Here is a 25,231-nt window from a genome sequence, read left to right on the forward strand (position 1 = left end):
TTGAGAAATCGAAAAATCGAAAATCAAAAAATCGAGAAAATGAATAATCTCAAAACCGAAAAACTGATGAATCAAAAAAATTGAAAAACAAAAAAACTGAAAACTCGAGAAACCGAAGAGTCGAAAAGTCGAAAATTCAAAAATTTGTAAAATCAAACCTGAAAAATCGAAAAATTCAAGAATTGAAAATCTGAAAAGAACTGAAAAATTGAAAAACCGCAAAACAGAAATACCGGAAAATTGAGAAATTAAAATATTAAGGAAATCAAGAAATCGAAAATTTGAAACATCGAGAAATGGAAAAATTTTAAAATCCTAAAATTGAAATATCCAAAAATTGAAAAACCAAAAATTTGAAAAGCGAGAAATAGAAATATTGGAAAATTGAGAAATTGAAAATTCGAAAACCCTTACTGAGACGCCCAAAACTGAAAGATCGAAAAATCGAAACATCAAAAATTGAATTTTTCGGAAAATTGTAAAATTGAAAAAGCAAGAAAACGAAAAATTAAAATATGGGAGAAAAATCAAGAAATCGAAAAGTCGAAAAATCAAAAAAGTGAAAATTTAAAAAACGAAAAATTGCAGAATCATTTACTAAAAAAATCGAAAAATCGAATCCAAAAACTTAAATATCGAAATTTTGTAGAATCAAAAAAATTGAAAAGCCTCTAAACTGAAACATCGAAAAATTGAGAAATCGAAAGTTAAAAAATCGGGAAATCGAAAAAGCGAATACAACACGGATTCATAAACCACAAGTAGAGGTGTACGTTATTTTGCAAAATTTAAATAACATTTACTATTTTAAAATGTAATGATAACGTTTTGATTATTAGTGGGGATAATCAGACAAATTTTGGTAAGCGTTTTAACATCGACATGTAGGAAATGGAGGACCTATTTTTTCGTACTCTAGGGGTCACGAAACGTCAAAAAACATGAAGCAGCTTACGCTCCGAAAGCAAAAACGATCAAATTCATCATTTTTCATTTTAGATGAATGTTTCTAAAAATTGTGGAACGTAGTCCTCAGTTTGCTTCAAAAATAAACAAACAAGTTCTACACGAATGGTAGCTTATTTTCAGCACGACAACGGATATTTATACTTCAGGTCCATCTCGCACCCATTCGATTTATGTTTACATTTTCCCCTTTTATTTAATACTCTTGTATATTACTCTGAATGAAACAAAATTTGTAAACACGCACTCTTATCCACCTTTTTTATATCGACGTTTTAATTAGTGGCCCAAATTACACATTCTTCGAGCACACATTTCCCGGTTTAACCCACAGACAAAACCGTTCCAGTCACCTATAATCTAATTTAATAAAGACAATAATGTAATTAGGCCATAGTTATATTCGATTACAACTTCACCGTTTACTTACTCGTTCGTTTCTTTCGTAGCTCGTCGGAATGTGATTTTTTTTTAATAAAAAAAAATGGCGGACACTGAAGTAAGTCGGCTTATTTGTAACTCTCGTGTGCGTAAATCCAAAATATTTAATCACGACTTTGTCTAGATTGATGTGGAGGCAAAAATCACCAGACAGTCCCTCATGATGCCCAACCTACCCAAATCCCTTACCATAGAGGAAAAGAAGTACCTCCTGGCAATAGAAAGAGGAGACATGCCCAACGTCCGAAGGTACGTACATTATTACTATTATTATTATTACTACCTATTGTGGACCATCCAGAATGTTGCAAAAAGCCAGCCGAAAACAAAATTTTGACATCAACTGCGTCGACAGTTTGGGCAGAGGCGCTCTAACTATTGCCATAGACCAAGAAAATCTGGAAATGGTAGAACTGTTGGTCATTATGGGGGTGGAAACCAAAGACGCTTTGTTGCATGCCATCAACGACGAGTTCGTGGAAGCCGTTGAATTGCTACTAGAACACGAAGAGTTGATTCACAAAGAGGGGGAACTCTATGTAGGTAATTCTTCTTCTGGATTTTCGCTAACCCGTCTTTGTAGAGTTGGCAGAAAGTTGATATCAATACGGCGATGTTCACCCCGGATATAACTCCTTTGATCTTAGCAGCCCATAGAAATAATTACGAAATTTTGAAAATTCTTTTAGATAGAGGAGCTACGATTCCAATGCCACATGACATCAAGTAAGTAGAAAATTTTTGCTGACTAGTTCTAACGGTTAATAGGTGCGGCTGCGAAGAGTGCATCAAGGAGTCAGAAGAAGACTATCTAAGACACTCGTTGTCAAGGTTAAATGAATATAAAGCTTTAGCGAGTCCTTCTTTGATTGCTCTGTCGTCAAGCGACCCTATATTGACAGCGTTCCAGCTGTCGTGGGAGCTGCGGAACTTGGCCTTTGCCGAACCGGTAAGTACCACTTACCACATACTTACACCACGTGAAAAAAAAAAGAACTGCAAAAAACAAAATGTATTTCGTGAACACAGAACATAAAATAATTGTCGATTTTGCAAAAAAACAAACTTAGAAACGAATTACTTTGGACAAATTAAAAAACTACCCTTATTCTTTTTTCTTTGATTATTGTTGCCTGGCCCGAAAATTGGTACCCAAATGAGAAGCAATTAGTCTTCTTGCTGTCTGGACACTAGTAGGTGGTCGGTTTTTCACGAAAGTTATGTTCGATTGATAGCCATTATGTCGGTTTATTCTGGTAAATGGAGTCAAGGGCACCTTGGTTTCTTCATTGGGCTTCCTTTTTTGTGACACTTTTATTGTAATTTCTTTAGGTTGCGTCGGATTCCTCTTTGCCACCGCACAGATGTTTAAATCATTTAACTTCTTAATCAGTTGATTGATTATAAACATCATTTCGTTGTCTAAAAGAGCGATTTCGTTGGGAGGTTGACGGTTTTCGTTGACGGAATTTGCAGCAGGCGAAAATGTTCGTAATGCAGGGGGCACATAAAGCTGTCTCTCGGCACGTTTATACTTAGGCACGGACATGTCAATGGTACCTGTGCTTGACTATACAATAGTTGATAATCAGTCACTGTATATTAACTGTACTTACAACTTAAAACACTTTAAACACACATACAAATATTTCGCCACTAATTCCGTGGTTACACCAAGTGAAAATATAACCTAATTAATTAACACCGCTTTGGACATACCTACAGTATCAAATGATCTTTCCTTACCCCAGTGCTAGAATAATAGATTGACTCAACCACCACGGCGGGAAATTTAAACTCACGAAAAATCCAATGTCCTATAAAATAAAAACCATTCCAGGAATGTAAATCCGAATACATGGAACTAAGAAAACAGTGTCAACAATTCGCTGTAGATCTTCTCCACCAATCCAGAAGCTCGCAAGAACTGGCCTTCATTCTTAACCACGACCCGGATAGTCCTCCCTATGAAGAGGGCGAACACATGAAATTAGCCCGGTTGGAACTAGCCATCCAGTACAAACAGAAAAAGGTACTTATACTGTTTCCGGTCCCGCTTAGTACCATCACCGTCTTTTACAGTTTGTGTCGCACCCGAACATCCAGCAACTCCTGGCAGCAATCTGGTACGAAGGCGTCCCAGGTTTTCGGAGAAAATCTGCAGTCCAGAAAGTTATGATCATTGTAAAAGTAGCCGTTTTGTTCCCTTTTTACTGTCTCCTGTACATGATTGCTCCCGAAACCAAAACCGGGAAATTAATGCGGAAACCTTTCATGAAATTTTTGATACACGCGTCGTCGTACCTTTTTTTCTTGTGTAAGTGTACCATCCACGTTGACTAGTGGTCAAAGTTAACAATTGTAGTCCTACTGATTCTGGTGTCCCAACGAGCCGAAGACCAAATCATCGAGCTATTCGGAACGGAAAGCATGAAGCTAAGCGTGCAAGAGAAGTACCAGAAGCAGCGAGGAAACCCACCCACGATTCTCGAATACGTGGTACTAGTTTACGTACTCGGTAAGTATTGAAACTCCTCAAAACAATAACACGTTTTTCGTGCCAAAGGTTTCATTTTCGAAGAAACCCACGAGATTTATGTGGAGGGTATGAAGTCGTACTTACGGAATTTGTGGAACTTCATCGACTTCACTCGGAACTTTTTGTACACCGCTGTGTTCCTACTAAGAGTGGCAGCGTACATCCAGCAGACGTCCGAAATCGAGAAAAACCCCACAACTGCCTATATTCGAAGAGAGCGCTGGCAGGATTTCGACCCGCAGCTCATAGCCGAGGGGCTTTTTGCAGCCGCTAATATCTTCAGTGCCTTAAAACTAGTTCACCTCTTTTCCATAAACCCTCATTTGGGGCCTCTGCAGATCTCCCTCGGTAGAATGGTCATCGACATCGTCAAGTTCTTTTTCATTTACACTTTGGTACTATTCGCTTTCGCGTGCGGTTTGAACCAACTGCTTTGGTACTTCTCCGATTTGGAAAAGCAGAAGTGTTTCCATCTACCAACCGGCGAGCCGGATTTTGATGGAGCTGGAGACGCTTGCATGAAATGGAGACGTTTTGCCAAGTACTACTAAACTAAATCGAAATTTTGACCACATTTTGACAATTGTAGCGTGTTTGAATCGTCGCAGTCGCTTTTTTGGGCTAGTTTTGGCATGGTGGACCTCGGCAGCTTCGAACTCACCGGAATCAAAACCTACACCCGATTCTGGGGTTTGTTGATGTTCGGGTCGTACTCAGTGATCAACGTGATCGTACTCTTGAACCTCCTCATCGCTATGATGTCAAATTCCTACGCGATGATCGACGTAAGTCTCCTCTTGCATTGTAACCCGTTTCCTACTTAATTTCTCCAGGAACACTCCGACACCGAATGGAAGTTCGCCAGAACCAAACTCTGGATGAGCTACTTCGAAGAAAGCGCCACTCTCCCATCACCATTTAACATCTTCCCGAAACCCAAACACTTGCTCAAGCTCTTTGGTCTCCGCAAGAAAGACAAGTTGAGGAAAATGTCCACGAAGCGACGAAACCGGGAAGAAAAAGAGCGCGACTACAAATACACGGCGGTTATGAGAGCCTTGGTTTGGCGGTACGTTTCAGCCATGCATCGCAAGTGTGAAGAAAACGTGGTCACTGAAGACGACATCAACGAAGTGAAGAGCGACATTTCGTCGTTCCGGTACGAGATTTTGGAAGTTTTGCAGAAGAACGGGATGGATATTTCGTGCGCGGAGCGCAAAGAGAAGGCGGTTTTGGGGAAGAAGATGAAGATCTGGGAGCGGCGGTTGATGAAAGATTTCAAGGTGGCACCAGTGGTGATTGACGAAGAGGCGGAGTTTATTTACCAGCCGCCTCCCGAAGGGGAGGATTCGCTGGCTAAGTAGGTACCGATTTTGGGAAAATCGTCACATAATGAGTGTTTCTTCAGGTTTAGAAGAATCGCCAAATTGGCGGTGATGAACTCGAATTTGAATAAGTGGCGACAAGTGGTTAAAGGGGCTTGTATAGCGTAAGTATGAATCCGGGGTGTGGTACTTTGTCTAAAGGTTTGTAAAGGTCGCAGATTGGACACTGCCACAGGAGGGATTCGTTTAAAAAGCAGCAAAATCTGCAACGCGCTATGGAGGAAGCCAAAAAGTTGAAAGTCAAAAGTCCGGTTCAAAGTCGGGCACCTACACCCATCGAACTTCCGGATACCACTGGTTCGAACATAATCAGAATAATTAGGGAGTTCACTCCTGATAGTTTGGAACCACCGAAGTATAGTTTGAGCCCGAGTCCAACCATTTTGCAAAAGTCGGGCGATAAGGGACCCATAATTTCGATTTCGCCCCCTCAAAACGACGAACGTGGGAAAGAAGAGCCCGATTTAATCAATCTAGAGAGTGCCAAAACGTCACCAATTCTTCCACCCAAAGGTTTCCTCAAAAAAAAGACTTCGTTGGAGTCGTTGGATAAACTGATTGACGGTAACCTCGATCAGGGTAGGTCTTCGGACTCTAATTCTTTAGACGAAGACAAAGTACTTAGAGATGAGTCAGTAACGTCACCGTCCAGTGACGACAAAAGTTTAGATAGTTTGACCAAAAAGTCTTTCTCTCCCGACTCAGAAAGCGCGGACAAAAAAAGCGACGAAATCGTGGAATCCAAAAATGTTACTTTCAATTTAGACCAAACGTATGAAGAAAATAAGAGTGAGTTCAAAGGTGCGGGAGGGATTTTGAAAAAGATAGAGAAGTTAGAAGAGGCGTTAGAAACCAGTCAAGATGTAGAAGTCAAGGTTGAGGTGGAAGCTTCCGATCTTGAACCAATTGAGAAACCAGAAGACGACAATACAAATGTTGATGTAGAAGGTGAAGATGGACCAATGGTGAAAGAAGAAGTAGCATTAGGTGAAAGTACTAAAACTGACGACGAAAAAGAAAATGACACCTACGCTAAAGATGAAGCACCAACTACTCAAGAAGAGGAAGATACAGAGGCAGCAAAAGCTACAGTCCGTGAAGTAGAGGCCGTAAGCGGTGCAGATACTACAGCTACTAAAGACGAAGAAGTTGATGAAGAAAAGAAAGATGAAGGTGATAAAGCTGCCAAAATTGAAGAGGTGGCTACTAAAATGGAGCTTAAACCAACAGTCGAGGAAGACCCAGTTCTGGATAAATCGCCGCTATCAGTCAGAAATATCAGAAGAATAAATGACAGCAGCAGACGTCAGCCAAGAACTGGTTGGCTTTAAAATATAGTTTAAACAGTGGGAATTAAAATTTTGATAAATATGAATTTAAAAACAATAGAAATGAGGAAAAGAAAAATAACCGTGAATAATAATTTTTGTAGAATTTTTATCAACAACAAAATTAAATTGTAACGAATGCCTTAAACACTAGTACCTGGAAAACTACTACGATCTTGCCATATACAAAGTTTGTATTGTCATATCCGATGATGAAAAACATTTTGGGACCAAAAACACTGTCCTTCAGTCTTTAGATCTGTATGGTGTTACAAATACCGGGTGATTGTGTTTTTTTGTCAGGTTGGCAACATCTGACATGCTAACATTGCTGCCAATTATTCAAAATTACCAACACAAGTCATCTGGTAGTTTCACAATGGATTTTTAAATACATTTGGACTATTTTCTGTGTTAAACAATGCTCGATTTTTTTATCTTCGTTTCGTGATTCCACATCACTTAAAATTAAGCACCTTACTTGTTGAATTCGTATTAATATAAAAAATATTTGTTCTTTTTTTCAATATCGAACCTCTTCCTGTGGTTGTTATGAAACGCGACAAAGAGAGACAGTGAAATAATTAAGTGTTCTGTCAGTCAATATTTGAAAATAAAATACACGATGATTATCCGCTCCATCTGTGCGGAATAAAGCGTTTGCTGGATAAACTCTCTCTTCATCGCGTTTTTCCTTCGTCAAATAATAATTAAATCGATACAACAATAATGTGTGTTTTAAAGACCTGAATAAATTTGTTTACAATAAATTTGTTTCCACTGTATTTGCTCCAGAGCAACTCAATAAATAAATACATTTATCTTAATTTTTCCTTTCATAATATATAGCACCTTTGTACGTACTGAAATGGTAAAGGTATTGTTACGAATGAGCCATTTTAAATCCGGTCACGAACTATACACCAACTTAAAGGTGTTGCATTTCAAGGGGTAGAATACTGATTGACAATGAAACTAGAAACCACTTTACCCTCTAGTCTTGAAACCGCAGCGCTTTTATGTAGTATACGGCTTTATGAAAAAAGGTTTGTTCATTCCCTTTCAAACCCAAAAATTGTGAAAAATAGTAATAATAACAAAAATGATTCCCTTGAAAGTAATATCTAATGAAACGACTAATAAATAAATAAACAATATAAGTATAATCGACCAGTTAAGTTATAATAGTTAACACAATAAACAAATTGTTTAAATATTACATTCCTGCAGGTGAAAGTTAAATTAAAAATGATAAATTAATGACGGTACAACCCTGTGTTAAATGTACGCCTGAAAGCCAGCAACCAGCAATACTCTAATAAGTGGGCGTTCCGTGACCTGCCAACCTCTCAAATGTCAAACTACAGCTGATCTGTCAACAATTAACAACAAACAAGCAAACAACCCACAATTATTAATTTAAACCACGAAAAAATGAATACATGAGTGCCCAAACATGGAAAAAAGCGGCGCCGTCTTTCACCCCATCATCAGTTCAATCCAAAAAATCGCCCTATATGAGACCAAATCAGTAAGTGGCGCAGTCCCTCTACTAAATTTATTAAACCAATGTCTTCCAGAAATACTACCTCGTCGGATCCAACAACACCCAAACCCGCTTCCGGGTGCTCAAAATCGACCGCCAGGAATCCAGAGACCTGAAAATATACGATGACAAAGTTGAATACACAGCTGAAGAAATCCATGACCTCATCAACATGATAGACTCTGGAAATCGGCAACGCTCAGGAGGGAGCGGTTTCTCAAAAGGGATTTCGTCCTTCGGGATTGTCGGTAACACGCTTTCTTTAAAAAATGTAAAATGATCACACAAACTGTGTTACTATAGGTTTTATAAGGTTCCTGGAAGGGTATTATATTATCCTTATTACAAAAAGGCGCAAAGTCGCTGTTATTGGTTACCACACGATCTACAAAATTGAAGACACAACCATGATCTACATTCCACATGAATCAGTGCGGTTGGTGCATCCGGAAGAGCCGCGCTATGTGAAGATGTTCCAGAATATTGATTTGGCTAGTAATTTTTACTTTAGGTGACACTTTAACCTCAAACTTTTTGATTGTTTTCTAACAAAGCTTACTTTTTCTTTAGCTATAGCTACGACCTCACCCACTCCCTCCAGCACAACTTGACCGACCCCAAACAATTCGTCCCCACCTTCCAAGAAGACTCTGAATTCTATTTCCCCGATGATACCAACCTTCTGACCTCCTCCATTATTTCCCAAGGCTCCCGCACCGACGAGCAGCATGATTACGGCATTCGCACCAAACCCCACCGCAAGTTCGTCTGGAACACCCACTTACTCAGCTTGGTTGAGCCAGAGCTGCACCCTGATTGGCTGCTCTATATCACTCACGGCTTCATCGGCCAATCAAACATCAACATCTTCGGGCGGTCGGTTTACGTCACCCTGATCGCGCGACGGTCCAGCCGGTACGCCGGTACCCGATTCCTCAAACGAGGGGCCAATTTCCAAGGCGACGTCGCCAATGAGGTGGAAACCGAGCAGATGGTTCATGATTCCGGGGTATCGTCGTTCAGTCAAAGTCATTTCACGTCGTTCGTACAGATGAGGGGGTCAATTCCCGGACACTGGAGACAAGATATGGGGAAAATGGTGGCCAAGCCGGCTATCACTATGGACTTGTATGACCCGTATGCGGAGACCGCGGGGGCCCATTTCAACGAACTGTTGAAACGGTATGGGGCTCCCATTGTGATTCTGAATCTAGTGAAGCAGAGAGAGAGGAAGAAACAGGAGAGGTTGTTGAGTGATGAGTTGAGCTCCGCGGTCAAGTACTTGAACCAATTTCTTCCACCGGAGCACCAGATTGTGTATAAGACTTTCGACATGGCGAGGAAAAATAAAGGCAATAATGCCAACGTAATGGGGCATTTGGCAGACATAGCCAGGAATGCGGTCATGAAAACTGGGATTTTTCACAACCAGAAGAGATATTTTTCGCAGAAGTTGGCAACCGTGGTTGGACAGAACAAAAGCGGGAATAATATAGGGAGCGTCCAGACGGGGATTATTCGAACGAATTGTGTCGATTGTTTGGATCGAACCAATACCGCCCAGTTTGCTATAGGAAAGTGTGTCCTGGGGTACCAATTGTGCGCTCTAGGGATTTTAGATTTTCCGAATTTAGAGTTCGATACTGATTGCGTGCGGATGTTAGAGTGTCTGTATGAGGATCACGGAGACACTTTAGCTTTGCAATACGGGGGCTCGCAGTTGGTCCACAGAATCAAAACGTACAGAAAAACGGCCCCGTGGACGTCACAAGGGAACGACATAATGCAGACTTTGAGTAGATATTACAGCAACACTTTCTCAGACGCTGATAAGCAGAACACCATAAATCTGTTTCTGGGGATTTTTGTTCCCGAGGAGTGTAAACCACAGATTTGGGAGTTCACGTCGGATTATTACTTTCACCATAAACCGATTGTCTATAATAATAAGTCGTTGAGTCAGTGGTGGGATCGAGATGTACTTAAGTGTCTTCCTTATGCTTACAATGACTTAACTAAAGCATGCTCTGAGATAATTCAGGTTCATTCTCGGGATGCGGAAATGATAGATGCGTACTCTGATTATCACAGACCTTACGAACTTAGCGTTTTGAATGACGTGTATGCGTTCAAAATCAGTAACTCGGTTCGAGATTTTATGCCTAATTGTACGACGGATTACAGCCCTTTTATTATACGAATTCGTCCAGTAAGGCGAAGAGAGGAAAATTCGAATAAAGGGCTTGCTATGAAGAACCCTTCTGTTACGGGGCAGAGTTCTACGAGTTCTGCTGCGTCTAGTTCTAGGTGATTATGTTAAATTTAGCCCCTCACAGACGTATTTACAATCGTTTTAGTTCTAGTTCAGACGAAGATTCCTGCGATGATGAAGACAGTACTTACACGAACGAATCCCAGGGGACTACGTCCAAAGAAAGTAGTCCAGAACCCCCAACATTCAAGTCGCTTTTCCCCTCAATGAAAGAAATATACGGGACGCAGCTCACCGACCCCAAGAAAGCTGATATAATGACTTATAAAAAGTAAAATATGTGGTTGGTTTTGTGGTGTTTGTAGTTACATTTGTCGTTGCAGATATGTTCTCATCGGGAAAAAGGCAAACGGGACAGTCAGAAACAGTTTTACTCCAATTTCGCTTAATTTAAAACCACAAAGCAACTTCACCGCAGACACTTCCATCCAAGTCACCCCACCTACCGTCAGTAAAAAGTCAATTCAGATTTATGAAAATTATATAAATACGGGGATCAATGGAGGTTTCTTACCTAAAGCGTCCGACCTCGCACTGTACCAAAAATACGCTAGCTTTAAATAAGTCTGTGATTCCAAGTCTATTAATAAACGATTATTCGAATTTGGCGCGTCCTCCCTCCAACTGTCAATTCCGCCTTGTCGGCAAAGCAGTTCCCTATAGCCGTCCTCTTTCGGAAAAGAATTTTGTGGCGACCACGTTGTAGCATCTGTAAGTACAATTCCTCCAATTTTCCTCTCACACCACACAGAAACTCGTGCACAAACCCCCTCATTACACTCAAATTCACACCCCCTCGTTCGCCAGCGGTCGTTCCGCCCCCAAAACTTCATATTTAGCCCGTAATTGAAGTAAGGTTATGTCCACTTTCCTCCCCATTTTGTTTCAAACACCCGGTTGTCATAGCACTCTGAATTTTGTTTCAGCATCGCCACCATGCAAATTTTCGTGAAAACCCTGACCGGCAAGACTATCACCCTTGAGGTCGAGCCTTCGGACACGATTGAAAATGTTAAAGCGAAAATTCAGGATAAGGAAGGAATCCCCCCGGATCAGCAGCGTCTGATCTTCGCCGGAAAACAGCTGGAAGACGGACGCACTTTGTCCGATTACAATATTCAAAAGGAGTCCACCCTTCACTTGGTGTTGCGTCTGCGAGGCGGGATCATCGAGCCTTCTCTGCGTCTTTTGGCGCAGAAGTACAACTGCGACAAGATGATCTGCCGCAAGTGCTACGCGAGATTGCATCCACGTGCCACCAACTGTCGCAAGTCGAAATGTGGACACACGAACAATCTCCGCCCAAAGAAGAAGTTGAAGGGTTAAGTTTTTAATTTTCATGCTGCAGGTTCTCATGTAATTTGAGGATACTGAATACACAATTTTTTGGTCAGAAGAGTTTTATTTATCCCGTGTTTTGTATGTGCTAAGTTATGCAACCAACAATACATCAATTATGTCAACGAGCATGGAGATTCGGTAGTTCTTGATAATTTTTATCTCAATTCAGTATCAAACCACAAATAAAGAGCGTTTATACTCCACATAAGTGATACCACTCCAGAATATGTGACAATATTACGAACAAAGAAAACATTTCTTTCGTTTAAAATGTTAGGTTATGTTTACAAGTTCAAGATAAAAAATGTTTTTCTGCTCGTGCTGGTCGTTTCAGGGGCTTTATATTTCGTCCAGGTAGTTGTTTTTGTGTTATTTCGCTTCCAATTTTTGTGTTTTAGTTTTTATTTTTGTCTGAAGTTCGACACCCGGTTATAGTTTGGTGGACCCCTTTCATGGGAGATCACGAAAGAATGATTACGTGCTCAAAGTACACTTGCTTATTAAGCAAAGACCGAACCCACGTAAACAATAAAAATTTGCAAGTACAATTGTTTTGGTAATTAAGTGCTTCTGTAATTGTTGATTTTCAAGGCCTTTTTATTTTATGGAAGTTTATTTAAATATGAAGATACACCAATCCCTAAAAGTCGAATTTGGGCAGTTTTTCATGAAGAATCACCCAGAAACGTGGCCCTTTTTTTATACCAGCGGACTTACGACGTTTTTGATATTACAGCAACGTTTAGTCGATACAGTGATTTTCCACTGACTTTACAGTATTTAGAAAATTTGACTATGATTACAGGTATTACACAGTGTCGTTGTTTATATAAGTGTGTCTGTAAGTGACTGTCACATATGATTTTTGCCGCTTTGTTAAGATCGCACTTATAATTAGATGTCAAATGTCAAACTAACGTCATATGTCAATAGCAACGTTCTCATCAAAAAGAAGCGGCAAATTTTAACACATTAAATTTCAAAAGCAGTTATTTATAGACAATATTGTGTCATTTTAAACGCGATTTTGTAGATAACCGTTATTTAGTGAGTCTGTATGAAAAAAATAGACTGCTGGACAGTATTGCACCAGTATTATATGTACAATCAGACTGTGATACTCCCGTAGAACGGGACGCTTATATTGCCGAGCTTATGAAACATATACAAGTAGATTCCTTTGGGGCTTGTCTCAACAATAAACATTTCCCAAAAGGGTAAGTCACCGTCTAACAATAAACATTTAATAGTGTCACCATTACAGAATAGCGGACGTGAACTCTATGGATCTCTATAACGACAAACTGCTTCATTTTATAGCAAAGTATAAATTTGTTCTAGCTTTTGAGAATGCAATTTGTGATGACTACATTACTGAAAAACTGTGGCGGCCTTTGGTGGTTGGATCAGTTCCTGTGTACTTAGGATCACCGTCTGTAGAGGTAGGTTTGCTTGAATGCGGTTTCCGGGGGTCATGATTAAAAAAAATTCTACTAAAAAATATAAATATTAAAAATCTAGTTGGTAGATGGCGTTGTCACAAAATTACCGAACTTACCCCCATTTTGTGTCAGGACTGGCTACCCAACCCAAGTTCGGCTATTTTGGCGAAAAACTTCGCCACGCCTGAAGAACTGGCAAACTATATACACAAAATCAACGCCAACGATACTTTATACGAGACGTTTCTCGAGCACAAAAGTGGCAAAGTCGAGAACAATTTTCTTAAAAGTACGTTACGCAAGGGTCGTTTTGGTGTTGATTCCGATCAGGATGACCTAATTCCAGCCTTCGAGTGTTTCGTGTGTCAACAGATTCACGAAGGTGTGACGAAACGAGGTTCGAAGTCTGTATATGATTGTATTGAGCCCAAAGAAGGGAATAGTTGGGAGTACTTTTGGCAGTCCGGAGATTGCCAGTCCCGGGCTTTGGTAGATTCCGTGGTGAATAACAAAAGTGAAAGAGTTTCCTGTTGATAAATTGAGTCGAATTAAAAATTGTATACTTTTATTAAGTGATAACTCTGCGATTAAAAAAACCTCTGTGAAAACAATGCTATAAATACTCAATTATTGCAAATGAATATTATAAAATAAAATAGTAACGAGTAGAACCCCTGTCTTTATTTTATCTAAGTAAGTTTACGAAAATGAAAATCTCCGTGTTCACTAATTTATCACAATTTAACGTCGTAAAAATCCAATGGTTGATAGAACAAAAGGTACAATTATCATCACAATAATTGAAGTACACTTAGGCGCTTTAGGACACGTTTCAGTCACGATCTCTAAGTACAATGGAATAAATTAACTGGAAAGAGGAACAAAAACATTCCTAAGATTTGTCCAAAATATACAAAATAATGCAGGTTAAATGGAAGACTAATATCTGTACACTTTCAAGTCAACTTTCCTTGGGAAAAATCGTATTTTCAATACGTCACGCTACAAAGCAATGAATAAAATACACCAAACTAAAAAATGACATATTGAAAATCTCCTATTAGTATGCTACAAAATGAAGAAAATCCAATGAGGTACATTATCCCTGTATTATCGGATGTCTGGGATAACATCAGAAACAAAGTCATCCTATAACGCCGCCTACTCAGTCGCTCTTCCCCTTCCCCTTCTTCGCGAACCCGAACAGCTTTTTCTTTTTCTTCTTGATGTCTTCGTCCATCAACGAGGAGTCGGTCGAGCACACGTCCTCCTCCATCGAGGGCGCCGGCAGCTCTTTGATCGGCGTGTGTCTCAAGGACTTGGGCCTCGCAGGGACGTCCAGGCTCGTGTCGGAGTGCGAGGACTTCGGCCGGCCGCTCTCCACGCCCCCCACGTTAATATCTTGCGAAAGAGAGCGCGTCATGGGCGAAGTCCGCGTCGTCATAGATATATTATTATTGCTAATACTTCTGGGATTGGAAGACAGTTTGCTGATTTTTTCCTCCGGCCAATTAGAGCTGTGAATAGGACACGCCTTATCGAGGGCACGCGACCGCCGCCAACTTACATTTCTCCTCCCACCATGAAATGGACCGCCGACTGGGGCTTGCTCTCCGAGTGCTGGTCGTCTTCTTGTCGGCTGGTCTCGCTTCCCGACGAGTCGCCCTCTTTCCACGAGTGGTGCGCTGCCGACTCTGAGTATCCTGTACATATAGCGCCATCTTACACCGAGATTAGTTACCCAGCATGCATTTTATTAATTACTTGATATTTGGTTCGTCGAATCGCACACGTGCGGTTCTGGCGTAGGGATAGAGTGTGACTGCGATTAGTGTTTTAAGCACCATCAAGCTACCAAGCGCTAAAGACCCATCTCGCTTACCTGCTCGCTTCCGCTGCAAACTCTCAAGGAAAACGGAAAATAAATAAAAAATAAATGGGAATTAATTCTCAACAGGCCTTTATATTTTGATTGAAACCATCATCTACAAACTAAGTGGTAAATAATCAGGAAATACAAGCCCCCTAGCACAAAAATAAATTACAATCAAGCAAAACAGCTATAAAAATATATATAAACTGGTTCAAAAATAAGTACAGGTTTTAAGAATCTCTGGTGATTACGATGTCAGGTTAGGTTAGCAAAAACTGTCGAAATGGGTAATGCAGAGATTAAAAAATATATGCAAGAGTGCCAGCATGATGATCCCCCAATTTTGCGCTGCTGCCGTGCTGTAAACCAATTATCACCTACTGAACACTCTTCATTCTTTCAACGAACCAAACATTAAGCGTAATCCAGGTACGTTTCTTAAGTTAGAATTAACTACCTCATGACCGGGAAGACAGTAGAGAGACAGGAGAGTATTATAGGTAGAGCAAGCGAGTCTTGAGTTAAGTCATGAGGTTGTTAAAAGCACTAACCTAAACTAACACGTTTAATAAATTATTTACATTATAAACAATCCTAACAACAGCTACCGAAAAGAGTACAAGTGGGTTTATTTTGTTAAATCTTAATCAGAATTATCGTAGGAATCATCATCAAACGAGATACTCTTACCTTGATGACTCCCATACAACGAACCGGTGTCGTCATCTAGATCATCTTGGCTGCTGATCCGACCTGCGCCACCAAAATTACATGAACCCCGACGAACAAAGAAAATTAAATTTGCGTACCTCTAATTGGCAGCGCCCGCCCATTGGAGTTCCGGTATAGGGTGCTCTCCAAAAACTGCAACCCGTTGTTGTTAATAATGCTAAACCCGCACAAAATCTCGATTTGTTTCCATCTGTGGACGCGCTCTTGCAACTCTTGAGTGACTTCGTTCAAGGCCGTCCGCGCCTCCACTATACTTCTATCCACTTCGTCGATCGACTTCCCATGCGTGGAGACGAACGCCCCCACCAGACTCGACCTCTTCTTCCTCAGTTTCTCGCACTGAAACACCACAGATACTCTCAACTACACCCGAAAAAAGCACCTACAGCTTCCCGCGCTTGCTGCAACTGCTTCTCGGCAGCCATCTTCTTCTTCATGTACGCTTTGTTCTCCATTTCGTGCGTGAGCTGGAGCCAATGTTGGAGAAGCGGAGGCGGCGACCAGCACCTGTCCTTCAGTTCACCTTCAGCGATTTGGAGTTCGGTCCGCAGCATCTGCACGTAATCAGATTCAAGAACAAGGACACAGCAAAGGTCGCCGCTTTTTGCTCACCTCGATTTCGGCCTTGAGCTGCGACACCTCCAAGTCGGAGTACAAGTTGGGCAGCGAGTCCAAGTCGGTTTTTGAGTCCTGCAGCCTCTTCTCGAGGTTCTGCTTCTCGGTGATGACGTCCTCCTGCGCCTGTTTCGCCTCCTCGAGCTCCTTCGCGAGGTTCTCTAGCGCTTTCTCGGCGTTCTGTAGGCTGTCCATGTCACGGTTCATGCGGTTCAGGTGGGTCTTGAACTTCTTGTTCTGCTGGAAGGCGTACCATACCCCTATGCCGCCCCCTATGATCAGCACAATCAGGGTGAAGTCCTTCCAGTGGGGTTGGCCGTCTGCGAGGAGGAAAAGAACGTTCATTGGTCGACTCGGACATTCTCTTGCGCGCACATATTCTGTCCGAGGCTCGAATACGAAAAAAGCGATCGGGAATTATTAGCAATGCCGGTAATGGTTATATAATTGGACCATTGTTGTCACGGTTTGCCGGGTTCCGTTATAAACATCCTGGCGGACATGTGATGAAGATGTGATGGTGCACCAGGACTGAGGTCTGGGTGCAATTTTGGTTACGTAAAAGGCATGTCGAATCATTAAAAAAACGAATCTTAAATCGCCGGTTTATGTAACGTGGGGATTCACTAAATTGGAGGTAAGATTTGCTAGTGAAATGGAACTGTGGCTAATCGGATGGTTGAATGCCGTTCCACCGTGGGATACGTTATTGTAATACTTAAATTATGCTGAATCGGTGACTTAATAATCACACAAAATCGATATTTTCGATTTTTGTTGTAGGTTCGTGTGGTGGTGACGAAGGCCACCTTGAACATGAGCCGGCATTGACAACGTATGATTTACATGAAATCATCGTCGTGAATTAATTTTGGGAATTTCTCTCTCTGTACTAAGGTGAAGTGCTGTCGAGTGTGTACTTATGCTAAATCGTGTTTGCTGAAAAGTTTCATCACTTGTATTTATTTTTTAATCCATAGCTGCCTGTTTTTACAAGATTTCATAGGGACGCATGCGCAAACCAACGCACACAAGCTTCTGGAAAGTTATTGGATATATTTATTTATATTACAAAAATTAATTATTTTATTACAATAACATTGCTAATTTTCTTGAAAATTGTATAACTTTAGACCAATTTTTTTAATAAAACCTGAACTTGCTCGCTGCGCTCGCATTCTAAACGTTTTTTTTTTAAGTTTTAAATAATGTAATAATTATTAACAAAATATATATATATATATATATATATTCACTGCTGTTCCTGAGCAGTTAAATTATAATTTAACTTGAAGTGAATTATTTTTAATAACACCTGCACATGCTCGCTGCGCTCGCATTATAAGCCTTGTTTTTTGCACTTTAATCTCATAGAAGTGATTAGGAAAAAACTCAGGGAAGCTGTCAAGGTTTTGTTATAATAATAAATCTCAAGGTTTATTATGTACAAATCAGCAAAAATCGAGAAAGCAGTTAAAAATGTTTGACGTATCAAAAATTGTCGAAATTTTCAAAACCTTACGTTTAAAATGTTTGCAGTTAATTTTAGGTCCCCTGTGTTTTATTTTCGGATAAAAATTAAAGAAATATGGAGTTTTGTTGCTGGATGAACTTGAAAAAATCTTTTGAGCTATTAGTGTTTTATTTTTTATGAATTTGAAAGTCTTAAGTGCTTCAGTGTTTTTTTTTTTAATTTGGGACTCTTGGGTACGCATGGTGTATTATTTTGGGAGCCCATGGAGATTTTTTTGTAAATTATTTAAAATAATTTTGAGGAACTTTGGTGTTCTATTTTTGGAAAATTCCGACCTGACCTGTTTTTCAGTTAATTTTGGGACCCCTTTTTTCTTTGAAAAATTGAAAACAATCTTGAAGTTTTAGGTATTCCTGTTTGAAAAGAATTTGAAAGTGCTTTGGAGTCTCTAGTGTCTTTTCTTACAATGATTTAATTAAATTTCTTAAAGGATACGTCATTGGCCAAAATCAGTCTTATCTTAGCAGGTATTAGCCCCGCCCATCCATCCTCTCTTTTCTTAGAAGGTATGTCATTTGCGAAAATCAGTCTCATCTTAGCTCTAAGAGAAGAGAGAGCGGGTGGGCGGGGCTAATACTTGCTAAGATAAAACTGATTTTGGCAAATGAGATACTCTCTAAGAAAAGAGAGGGCGGGTGGGCGGGGCTAGTAACCGCTAAAATAAAGACGATTTTGGCAAATGACAAACACCTAGGTAGAGAGAGGGTGGGTGGGTGGGTGGAGCCAGTACCTGCTAAGATAAGACTGATTTTAGCAAATGACGTATCCTATAAGAAATGTAATTAAATTATTAGAAGAAAAGACACTAGAGGCTTCAAAGCAGCTCAAGAATGTTCACAATTTTCAAAAAAAAAAAAAAAAAATCGCAGTCCCAAAATTAACTCACAAAGAGGTCAGGTCAGAATTTTCAAAAAATAGAACACCAAAATTTCCCAAAATTATTTTAAATAATTTACAAAAAATCTTCATGGGTTTCCAAAATAATATACCATGCATACCCAAGAGTCTTCCGAATTAAAAAAAAAAAACACTGCGGCACTCAGGACTTTTTCAAATTCGTAAAAATAAAACACTAACAGCTCAAAAGATTTTTTGAAGTTCATCCAGCAACAAAACACCAGATCCCTTTAAATTTATGTGAAAATAAAACACCAAGGGACTTAAAAAAACTAGCAGTTGATTTTGGACTCCGTTTTTTTTTTTTGAAAAATTGAAAACAATTTTGAGGTTCTAGGTATTCCTGTTTGGAAGAATTTCAAAGTGCTTTGGAGCCTCTAGTGTTTTTTCTTGCAATAATTTAATTACATTTCTTAGAGGATACGTCATTTGCTAGTTTTATCTTAGCAGCTACTAACCCCGCCCACCCAACCTCTTTTCTTAGAGGGTATATGATTTGCCAAAATCAGTCTTATCTTGACAGGTACTAGCCCCGCCCACCCACCCTGTTTTTTCTTAGAAGGATCTTATTTGCCAAAATCAGTCTTATCTTGGCAGGTACTAGCCCCGTCCAACCGCTCTCTCTTTTCTTAGAAGGTATGTCATTTGCCAAAATCAATTTTATCTTAGCGAGTAGTGAGGACTAACTTTTATATTTTTCTTCTGTAGATTTTGTTTTTATTTATAATTCATAAATGTCTTATTAAATGTTTTTTTTTTGGCAAATGACATACCCTCTGAGAAAAGAGAGGGAGGGTGGACGGGCCTTTTTTTTTTAACTGCCCTCATCTAAATAGTAATGAAGTTTTCATTCGTTGGCAGACCAAGGGGCGGAGCCTAATTGCAAAATCCATATTTTCTTACAAACATTTACAATTTTAAACGTGTTTTAAGTTTCTAAAAATAAAAAAAATCATCACAATTAAGATGGGGTGGGTGGGCAGGGTTTATATTTTGCTTTTCTTTCTTTCTTAATACATATACATAGTATTCTATATAAAATGTACCATTTTAATCATGTTTTAAGTTTCTTGTGAAAAGATGGCTATTTATATTAAGAAAAACAAAGCAAAATATAAGCCCCGCCCACCCGCCCTATCTCAATTCTGACGATTTTTTTTATTCGTCGTAAACCGAGGGACGAAGCTTAATTATAAAATCCTTTTTTTCTACGAGAAATTACCATGTGACAGGGGCGGTTTGTTCTATGAGGGAGATGAGGCAATGAATTTGCGCTGTATTAATATTTTTATTAATTCTGACCGATATATTTCTGAACAAAAAAATGTTTTTCTTTTATATTTAAGAAATAAATGTGAAAAATTTTGTTTCTCTCATTTTGGAAGGTGGGCACTATCCCCATAATTAAACAATGTCCTTTAACACACCATACAGGGGTAGAATCGAATCTTACTTCTATAGTTTAGGCAACACTGATTTTTCCATTTTACTTTTTTCGTTTTTATAGTTTTTCGAATTTTCCTTTCCTTAATTTTTTATTTCTTCAGTTTCCACTTTAATTGTGCGATTTTTTAATTTTTTGTTACTTCATCTTTGAGGTTTACAATTTCGAGATCCCTCAATTTTACTATTTTTTAATTTCTCGGTTTTTCAATTTTGCGTTTTTGTGAAATTTCTAATTTAAACTTTTGTTTTTCAATTTTTCGAATTTTCAGTTATTCGATTTTTAATTTTTCGTTTCCTCAATTTTTTGATTTGCAATTTTATTTCCAGTTTTAAATTCTTGAATTTTTAGATTACTTCTGTTTTTGGATTAACTCTTTCTAAATTTATTACTTGTAGATTTTTAAATTTTTCGATATTTTATTTTTCGTCTTTTCAGTTCAGAAAGAACACATCGAAAACACAAGAGCAACATGAAAAAATGTCTGCCTTATAATTTTTCAAAATTTCGGTTCGAATAAACTTGTTTTTTCTTTGTCCAAACTTTAAACATTCAAAAGGAGAACTTGATTATTTAAAAGCTAAAAATTGAAAACTAGAACAACTGCAAATCAAAAAATTTAAGACATGAAAATTTGAATAATCGTTTAATTCAAATAAGAAAAAATTAAAATTTCTATAAATTGAAAAATCGAAAAATCCAAGAAACGAAAAATTGCGGAGCGAAAACTGAATAATTCTAAATCGAAAATTTTAAACACTTAAACTAAATTCTGAAGTTTGCAATTTAAAAACATGCTCAGGCAATACAGTATAAATAAACGCAATGAAATTTAAATACATATAGAAATTGAAAAATCCAAAAACTGTAAAATCGTGAAAATTTCAGTTGAAATAAATTTGTTCTCTTTGTTCACAATTTAAAAATTAGAATCTGGGAAAATGAAACAGTAAAAAATTGAGAACTTGAAAAATCTAAAAATTGAAAACTAGAAAAACTACAAATAGAAAAAATGAAGACGTGAAAAATTGAAAAATCGATTAAAAATTAAAGTATCTAAAAATTGAAAAATTCTGGAACTGAAACATCGAAAAATTGCAAGTCAAAAATGTGGGAAACTGAGAAAAATTAAAAACTGAAAACTAGAAGACCTGAAATCGTCTTCGTAAAATCAAAAAATTGAAAAAACAAAAATTAAAAATCAGGAAACTGGAAAATCCAAAAAATAATAACCGAAAAATTAAAACATCAAGAAATTGAAAAATCGAGTTAACTGCAAAATCGAAACACTGTAAATTAAAATTTTCAAAAAATCAAATGTTGGTAAATCGGAAATTTAAAATTGAAAACTCAAAAAATTGCAAATGGAAATTTCAAAAAATTGCAAACTAAAACTCGAAAAAGTGAGAAATCGTAAAAGCAAAAAACTGAATAATTTTTAAAAATCTAAAAATGGGTGCTTTTAAAAAATCTGCAGTCAACACAATATAAATAAAAGTGGCGAAAGCAACCACATTCGAATGACACCGAAGTGCTTGTTGTCATGTCCTCAATTAAAAATCGTAAAGTTAAAAAACTTTAAATATAAAAACGGAAGAACTAAAAACGAAAAAATCGTAAGTTCAAAAATCGAACTGGAAAATCATAAAATCGAAGAGTCCAAAAACTAAAAAAACTACAGATTGAAAAATCGAATGTTAAAAGTTCAAAAAATTATAAAATTGAGAATGTCAGAGTAAAAATTAAAAAAATTGAAATCGGAAATTTCTAAACTAAAAACTGAACCATGGTAAATTGTTAATCAAAATCTATCTGTTTGTTCCCCTCAAAAAAGTTCTGTCGAAACAACAGCAGCGAGCACGTTCAGATTTCTCGATTTTTTCCGATTTTAGTATTTACAAGCATTAATTCTTGAGATCCATGTGACGATAAATTATTCTAAAAAAATATACCCAAAAATGCCAGCGTAGCGAGCAGGTTCAATATGTTTCGGTCCCACAGATATTATTATTCTTAAAAAAATCAACTTCGACTGTCTCATTTTTTTTATTAATTTAAATTTAAATTTTTGTATATATAAAAAGTGTTAAAAATTGTGAATAAATTAACTTTATTAATTTTTGATAAGAATTATCCCTAAATAAATCTGACCTAACCGAACTTGACCCGAACCGCCATGACCTGACAAGCATCAGTCACTGTTCTGTGTGTGAGGGAGGTCCTATATAATTTTTTTAGCCCGATTTTTTACTGATTAAGTAACTTACTGAAAATATTGTGAGGATTCTTCAATAATAGGACCACTCTAGTTATGGAAACAGTTATCGCTTAATTTTGACAGTACCGGATGTTCCAACCTGATAAATTCGTAAGTTTAAAGTATAATTATTTAATTATTTATAATTCTATCCACTGTCATATACGTGACAAAAACGGATCACGAATGTAATAATACACCATGTATTATGTAAACATATGTAAACAAAATGTTTGCGAGTGCACTACTTATTATTATAGAACGAATGACAAATTCGCTCTCTAAAATGTTTAATACAATTTTCCAAAAAAGAACGTTTTTTCCGCCAAAATTTTGACGAGTCACGATTTATTCCTCTTTCATTTTGAAGTGTATGCAAAAATATTTCTATTTTTAAAGTGATGAATTCATCTTAGTAGCGAAATAATACGTGGGAAATTTAAAGTGTCTGATGCGGTATTTTATAGCATTTTTAAACACAGTATTAACGCTAAACAGTGTTTATTTGTTGTGGAAACAATTGACCCAACAAATGTTTACTTCGCAAATAAACTTTCGTTAAATAAAAATATGTGGTGCAGTCGCCTTTAAAGTTATTAAACTTCGAATTAGTATCCATATTTTTAACTTCTGAAAATAAATACATTTTAATAGACACATATGTAATATTTTTTACGTTTCACAGCTTCTAAAATACGAAAAGACAATTTTTCCATTTGAGAAAACAAAAAATTTTTAATTTTAGATTAAGAACGAGAATATTGCAACGAAAATAGAAATCTGGCTATGCAAACGTCACTTAAATAAATATTTTTGTGAATCAAGACTTAGACATCCCTGAAAACAATGCTATCCGCGAATGTGAAATACCTAAAATATGTGACGTTTCTGCTCCAACGATGATAGCAACGTCGACATATTTTTTCTATTTAAAAGTTTCTTTTTACGAGGAACTGTTTATGAATCTATTTTCGGGCGAAAAAATTGGAAAACGTGTTGTCCAGAACAACCAACGGAAATCGCGATGTACGCAAAATTAACTGAATGAATCTGGAAACATTGCATTTATCAGAGTAAAAGGAAAGACGTAAACTTTATTGCTTTAATAAATAAACACCATAAAGTATTCTAAACATATTTTTTTTGCAAAGGAGTATGTTTAGAACCGACTGTTAAACAAGTCAAAAAATATATTTTGCGGATATGGAGCAGTGTCCGGAACATCGACACTTTAATAAAAAAAAAATTCCACTCGGTTGGTTTATGCATTTTCAGCATCAAACTCCACGTGTCAACAAAAAATAATTAAAACGTGATAGCTTTATAGCATTGCGTCCTTATACAGTAAACAGTAAACAGGCATTTATGGTTAATAAAAACCCATAATGCGTTATTTTATGGCTCTTGATACCACCACAACAAATAGATTTTTCCCAATACTTACCCTTTGGGGGGCCAAAGAGGACTACGTCCATGGCTTTTAGCACGATTTTCTGCTTATGGATAGGATCTTTGATTCCGAGATGATTCAAATAGTGGATATTATTGGCAGCCAATCTAGACAAACCCTAATGAGTACTAATTCCACCCCCAGTGACAAAAATACCTGGGTAAATTCGCTCCAGTGACTTTGTGCGTAATAAAACTAGGAACATATTGGGGCAAATCGACAGAGGAGATCAGCCAGTCTGTGGTCTGCTCGACGGTCCAGTTGTGCACTTCTGACTTAGTCCAGGCTTCCCAGAGCTCTTTTACGGAGATGTGCATATCATCGTTGCGATGGAAGGCTTTCTGTCTTCTTTCGTAGCCCGAATCGTACTGGAGCTCCTCCCTTAAAAACTAAATAAGGCTGTATAAGGGGGTTCCGGCGTTTCAAAGCTAGCTTACGTCATCAGACTCTGCCAGGTCTACGTTACCATTCGCATCATCATCCAGCTTCTGGTGGAGGGTTTTGATCGCTTCTAGCCCCATCCTGTCGTTGGCAGCCATAGTAAGGCAAGCGAAGTCATCGATGCTGCAGGTGTGAATGGAGCCTACGAACAGCGCTCGAAAGAGATAACTCCAACCGAAAGCAATACTCACTGTCGCTGAGAAGTAAGTCGTTGGCCGAATAAGTACTCTTTAAGTTGTCTCTGGGCCTCATTCTATCTGCGTTACCTTCCTGTGCAGCAATGAAACCGTCACTTTGATAAAAGCTCAAAATTAACCAAAAAATTATTCCACGGGTATGCATCTTGGTTAACCTTCAAATTGCACAACGTATTAGTTTCGTGTTAAGGCCGCAGTTGTTACAGCGATTTTTTAACATAATAATTATTGTTTTGTGTGTTTTTCTTTAGTTTGACATTTCACAGCCGATTTTCGTGCGAAGTTTCAAGGTCGTGTCAGTTTTATGGAAAAATCTGTCAAATTTTTCGGCGATTATGTGAGGTTCGCCGCGAATTGCGCTAGTGTGATCGCGGCCTGCCATATGTTCGGTCGGGAAAGGTCGCTTCACATTGGACGAGAGTCGCCTTCATGCGATGACCAATGACCTTAGCACAATTAACGATAATCTATTATTGCATTCGGAGTTTCTGAGAGCTGGCTATGTCCAATTAAAGAGATAGTGCTTAAAAT

The 25,231-nt window shown here is 38.2% G+C and overlaps 5 protein-coding genes across 6 annotated transcripts; 4 read left to right on the forward strand and 1 right to left on the reverse strand.

Annotated features, from left to right (window-relative positions):
• The first annotated feature begins 1,412 nt into the window (after positions 1 to 1,412).
• On the forward strand, positions 1,413 to 7,397 carry LOC135125371 (transient-receptor-potential-like protein). Its single transcript, XM_064050906.1, has 13 exons — positions 1,413 to 1,465; positions 1,532 to 1,656; positions 1,709 to 1,946; positions 1,991 to 2,133; positions 2,176 to 2,356; positions 3,248 to 3,439; positions 3,490 to 3,724; positions 3,773 to 3,925; positions 3,974 to 4,487; positions 4,536 to 4,731; positions 4,780 to 5,306; positions 5,355 to 5,435; positions 5,483 to 7,397. The coding sequence occupies exons 1-13, from the start codon at positions 1,451 to 1,453 to the stop codon at positions 6,660 to 6,662; spliced, it is 3,780 nt and encodes a 1,259-aa protein (XP_063906976.1). The 5' UTR covers positions 1,413 to 1,450; the 3' UTR covers positions 6,663 to 7,397.
• Positions 7,398 to 8,005: 608 nt separating this feature from the next.
• LOC135125385 (polyphosphoinositide phosphatase) lies at positions 8,006 to 11,080 on the forward strand. The gene is made up of 6 exons (XM_064050931.1): positions 8,006 to 8,190; positions 8,240 to 8,453; positions 8,509 to 8,716; positions 8,776 to 10,512; positions 10,563 to 10,748; positions 10,801 to 11,080. The coding sequence occupies exons 1-6, from the start codon at positions 8,116 to 8,118 to the stop codon at positions 11,039 to 11,041; spliced, it is 2,661 nt and encodes an 886-aa protein (XP_063907001.1). The 5' UTR covers positions 8,006 to 8,115; the 3' UTR covers positions 11,042 to 11,080.
• Positions 11,081 to 11,088: 8 nt separating this feature from the next.
• Positions 11,089 to 11,873, forward strand: LOC135125406 (ubiquitin-ribosomal protein eL40 fusion protein). Its single transcript, XM_064050979.1, has 2 exons — positions 11,089 to 11,188; positions 11,404 to 11,873. The coding sequence occupies exon 2, from the start codon at positions 11,414 to 11,416 to the stop codon at positions 11,801 to 11,803; it is 390 nt and encodes a 129-aa protein (XP_063907049.1). The 5' UTR covers positions 11,089 to 11,188; positions 11,404 to 11,413; the 3' UTR covers positions 11,804 to 11,873.
• A 46-nt stretch (positions 11,874 to 11,919) lies between these two features.
• LOC135125391 (alpha-(1,3)-fucosyltransferase 10) lies at positions 11,920 to 13,931 on the forward strand. 2 transcript variants are annotated; one of them, XM_064050969.1, is made up of 6 exons: positions 11,920 to 12,172; positions 12,217 to 12,360; positions 12,410 to 12,623; positions 12,852 to 13,035; positions 13,083 to 13,260; positions 13,340 to 13,684. In XM_064050969.1, the coding sequence occupies exons 1-6, from the start codon at positions 12,089 to 12,091 to the stop codon at positions 13,598 to 13,600; spliced, it is 1,065 nt and encodes a 354-aa protein (XP_063907039.1). In that variant the 5' UTR covers positions 11,920 to 12,088; the 3' UTR covers positions 13,601 to 13,684. The 2 variants fall into 2 exon arrangements, with proteins under 2 accessions (XP_063907039.1, XP_063907031.1); XM_064050961.1 differs by having other exon boundaries at positions 11,922 to 12,172; positions 13,393 to 13,931.
• LOC135125390 (stromal interaction molecule homolog) lies at positions 13,924 to 25,072 on the reverse strand. Its single transcript, XM_064050946.1, has 10 exons — positions 24,695 to 25,072; positions 24,500 to 24,645; positions 24,219 to 24,451; positions 24,057 to 24,169; positions 16,478 to 16,800; positions 16,252 to 16,419; positions 15,943 to 16,204; positions 15,824 to 15,886; positions 14,828 to 14,981; positions 13,924 to 14,777 (listed from the first exon to the last, which is right to left on the reverse strand). Exons 1-10 carry the CDS (start codon positions 24,843 to 24,845, stop codon positions 14,426 to 14,428), a joined length of 1,965 nt encoding a protein of 654 aa, XP_063907016.1. The 5' UTR covers positions 24,846 to 25,072; the 3' UTR covers positions 13,924 to 14,425.
• Positions 25,073 to 25,231: the final 159 nt, after the last annotated feature.

Source organism: Zophobas morio, unplaced genomic scaffold (genome assembly GCF_036711695.1).
Source record: "Zophobas morio isolate AGI-343-1 ecotype UQ-CSIRO unplaced genomic scaffold, CSIRO_AGI_Zmor_V1 ptg000002l, whole genome shotgun sequence".
Lineage (NCBI taxonomy): Eukaryota > Metazoa > Arthropoda > Insecta > Coleoptera > Tenebrionidae > Zophobas > Zophobas morio.

Excerpts from the sequence above, each read along its gene's own strand:
- LOC135125371 (XM_064050906.1), top strand. Across the intron at positions 3,926-3,973 it reads GGTACTAGTTTACGTACTCG|GTTTCATTTTCGAAGAAACC; the intron begins GTAAGTATTGAA and ends TTCGTGCCAAAG. Across the intron at positions 4,488-4,535 it reads AAATGGAGACGTTTTGCCAA|CGTGTTTGAATCGTCGCAGT; the intron begins GTACTACTAAAC and ends TGACAATTGTAG.
- LOC135125385 (XM_064050931.1), top strand. The coding sequence starts at position 8,116 with ATGGAAAAAAGCGGCGCCGTCTTTCACCCCATCATCAGTTCAATCCAA. Across the intron at positions 8,191-8,239 it reads CCCTATATGAGACCAAATCA|AAATACTACCTCGTCGGATC; the intron begins GTAAGTGGCGCA and ends AATGTCTTCCAG. Across the intron at positions 8,717-8,775 it reads GCTAGTAATTTTTACTTTAG|CTATAGCTACGACCTCACCC; the intron begins GTGACACTTTAA and ends CTTTTTCTTTAG.
- LOC135125406 (XM_064050979.1), top strand. The coding sequence starts at position 11,414 with ATGCAAATTTTCGTGAAAACCCTGACCGGCAAGACTATCACCCTTGAG.
- LOC135125391 (XM_064050961.1), top strand. The coding sequence starts at position 12,089 with ATGTTAGGTTATGTTTACAAGTTCAAGATAAAAAATGTTTTTCTGCTC. Across the intron at positions 12,361-12,409 it reads TAAACAATAAAAATTTGCAA|GCCTTTTTATTTTATGGAAG; the intron begins GTACAATTGTTT and ends TTGATTTTCAAG. Across the intron at positions 13,261-13,392 it reads TAGGATCACCGTCTGTAGAG|GACTGGCTACCCAACCCAAG; the intron begins GTAGGTTTGCTT and ends ATTTTGTGTCAG.
- LOC135125390 (XM_064050946.1), bottom strand. The coding sequence starts at position 24,845 with ATGCATACCCGTGGAATAATTTTTTGGTTAATTTTGAGCTTTTATCAA. Across the intron at positions 16,801-24,056 it reads CCTCTTTGGCCCCCCAAAGG|ACGGCCAACCCCACTGGAAG; the intron begins GTAAGTATTGGG and ends TCCTCCTCGCAG. Across the intron at positions 15,887-15,942 it reads GCGGGCGCTGCCAATTAGAG|GTCGGATCAGCAGCCAAGAT; the intron begins GTACGCAAATTT and ends TTGGTGGCGCAG.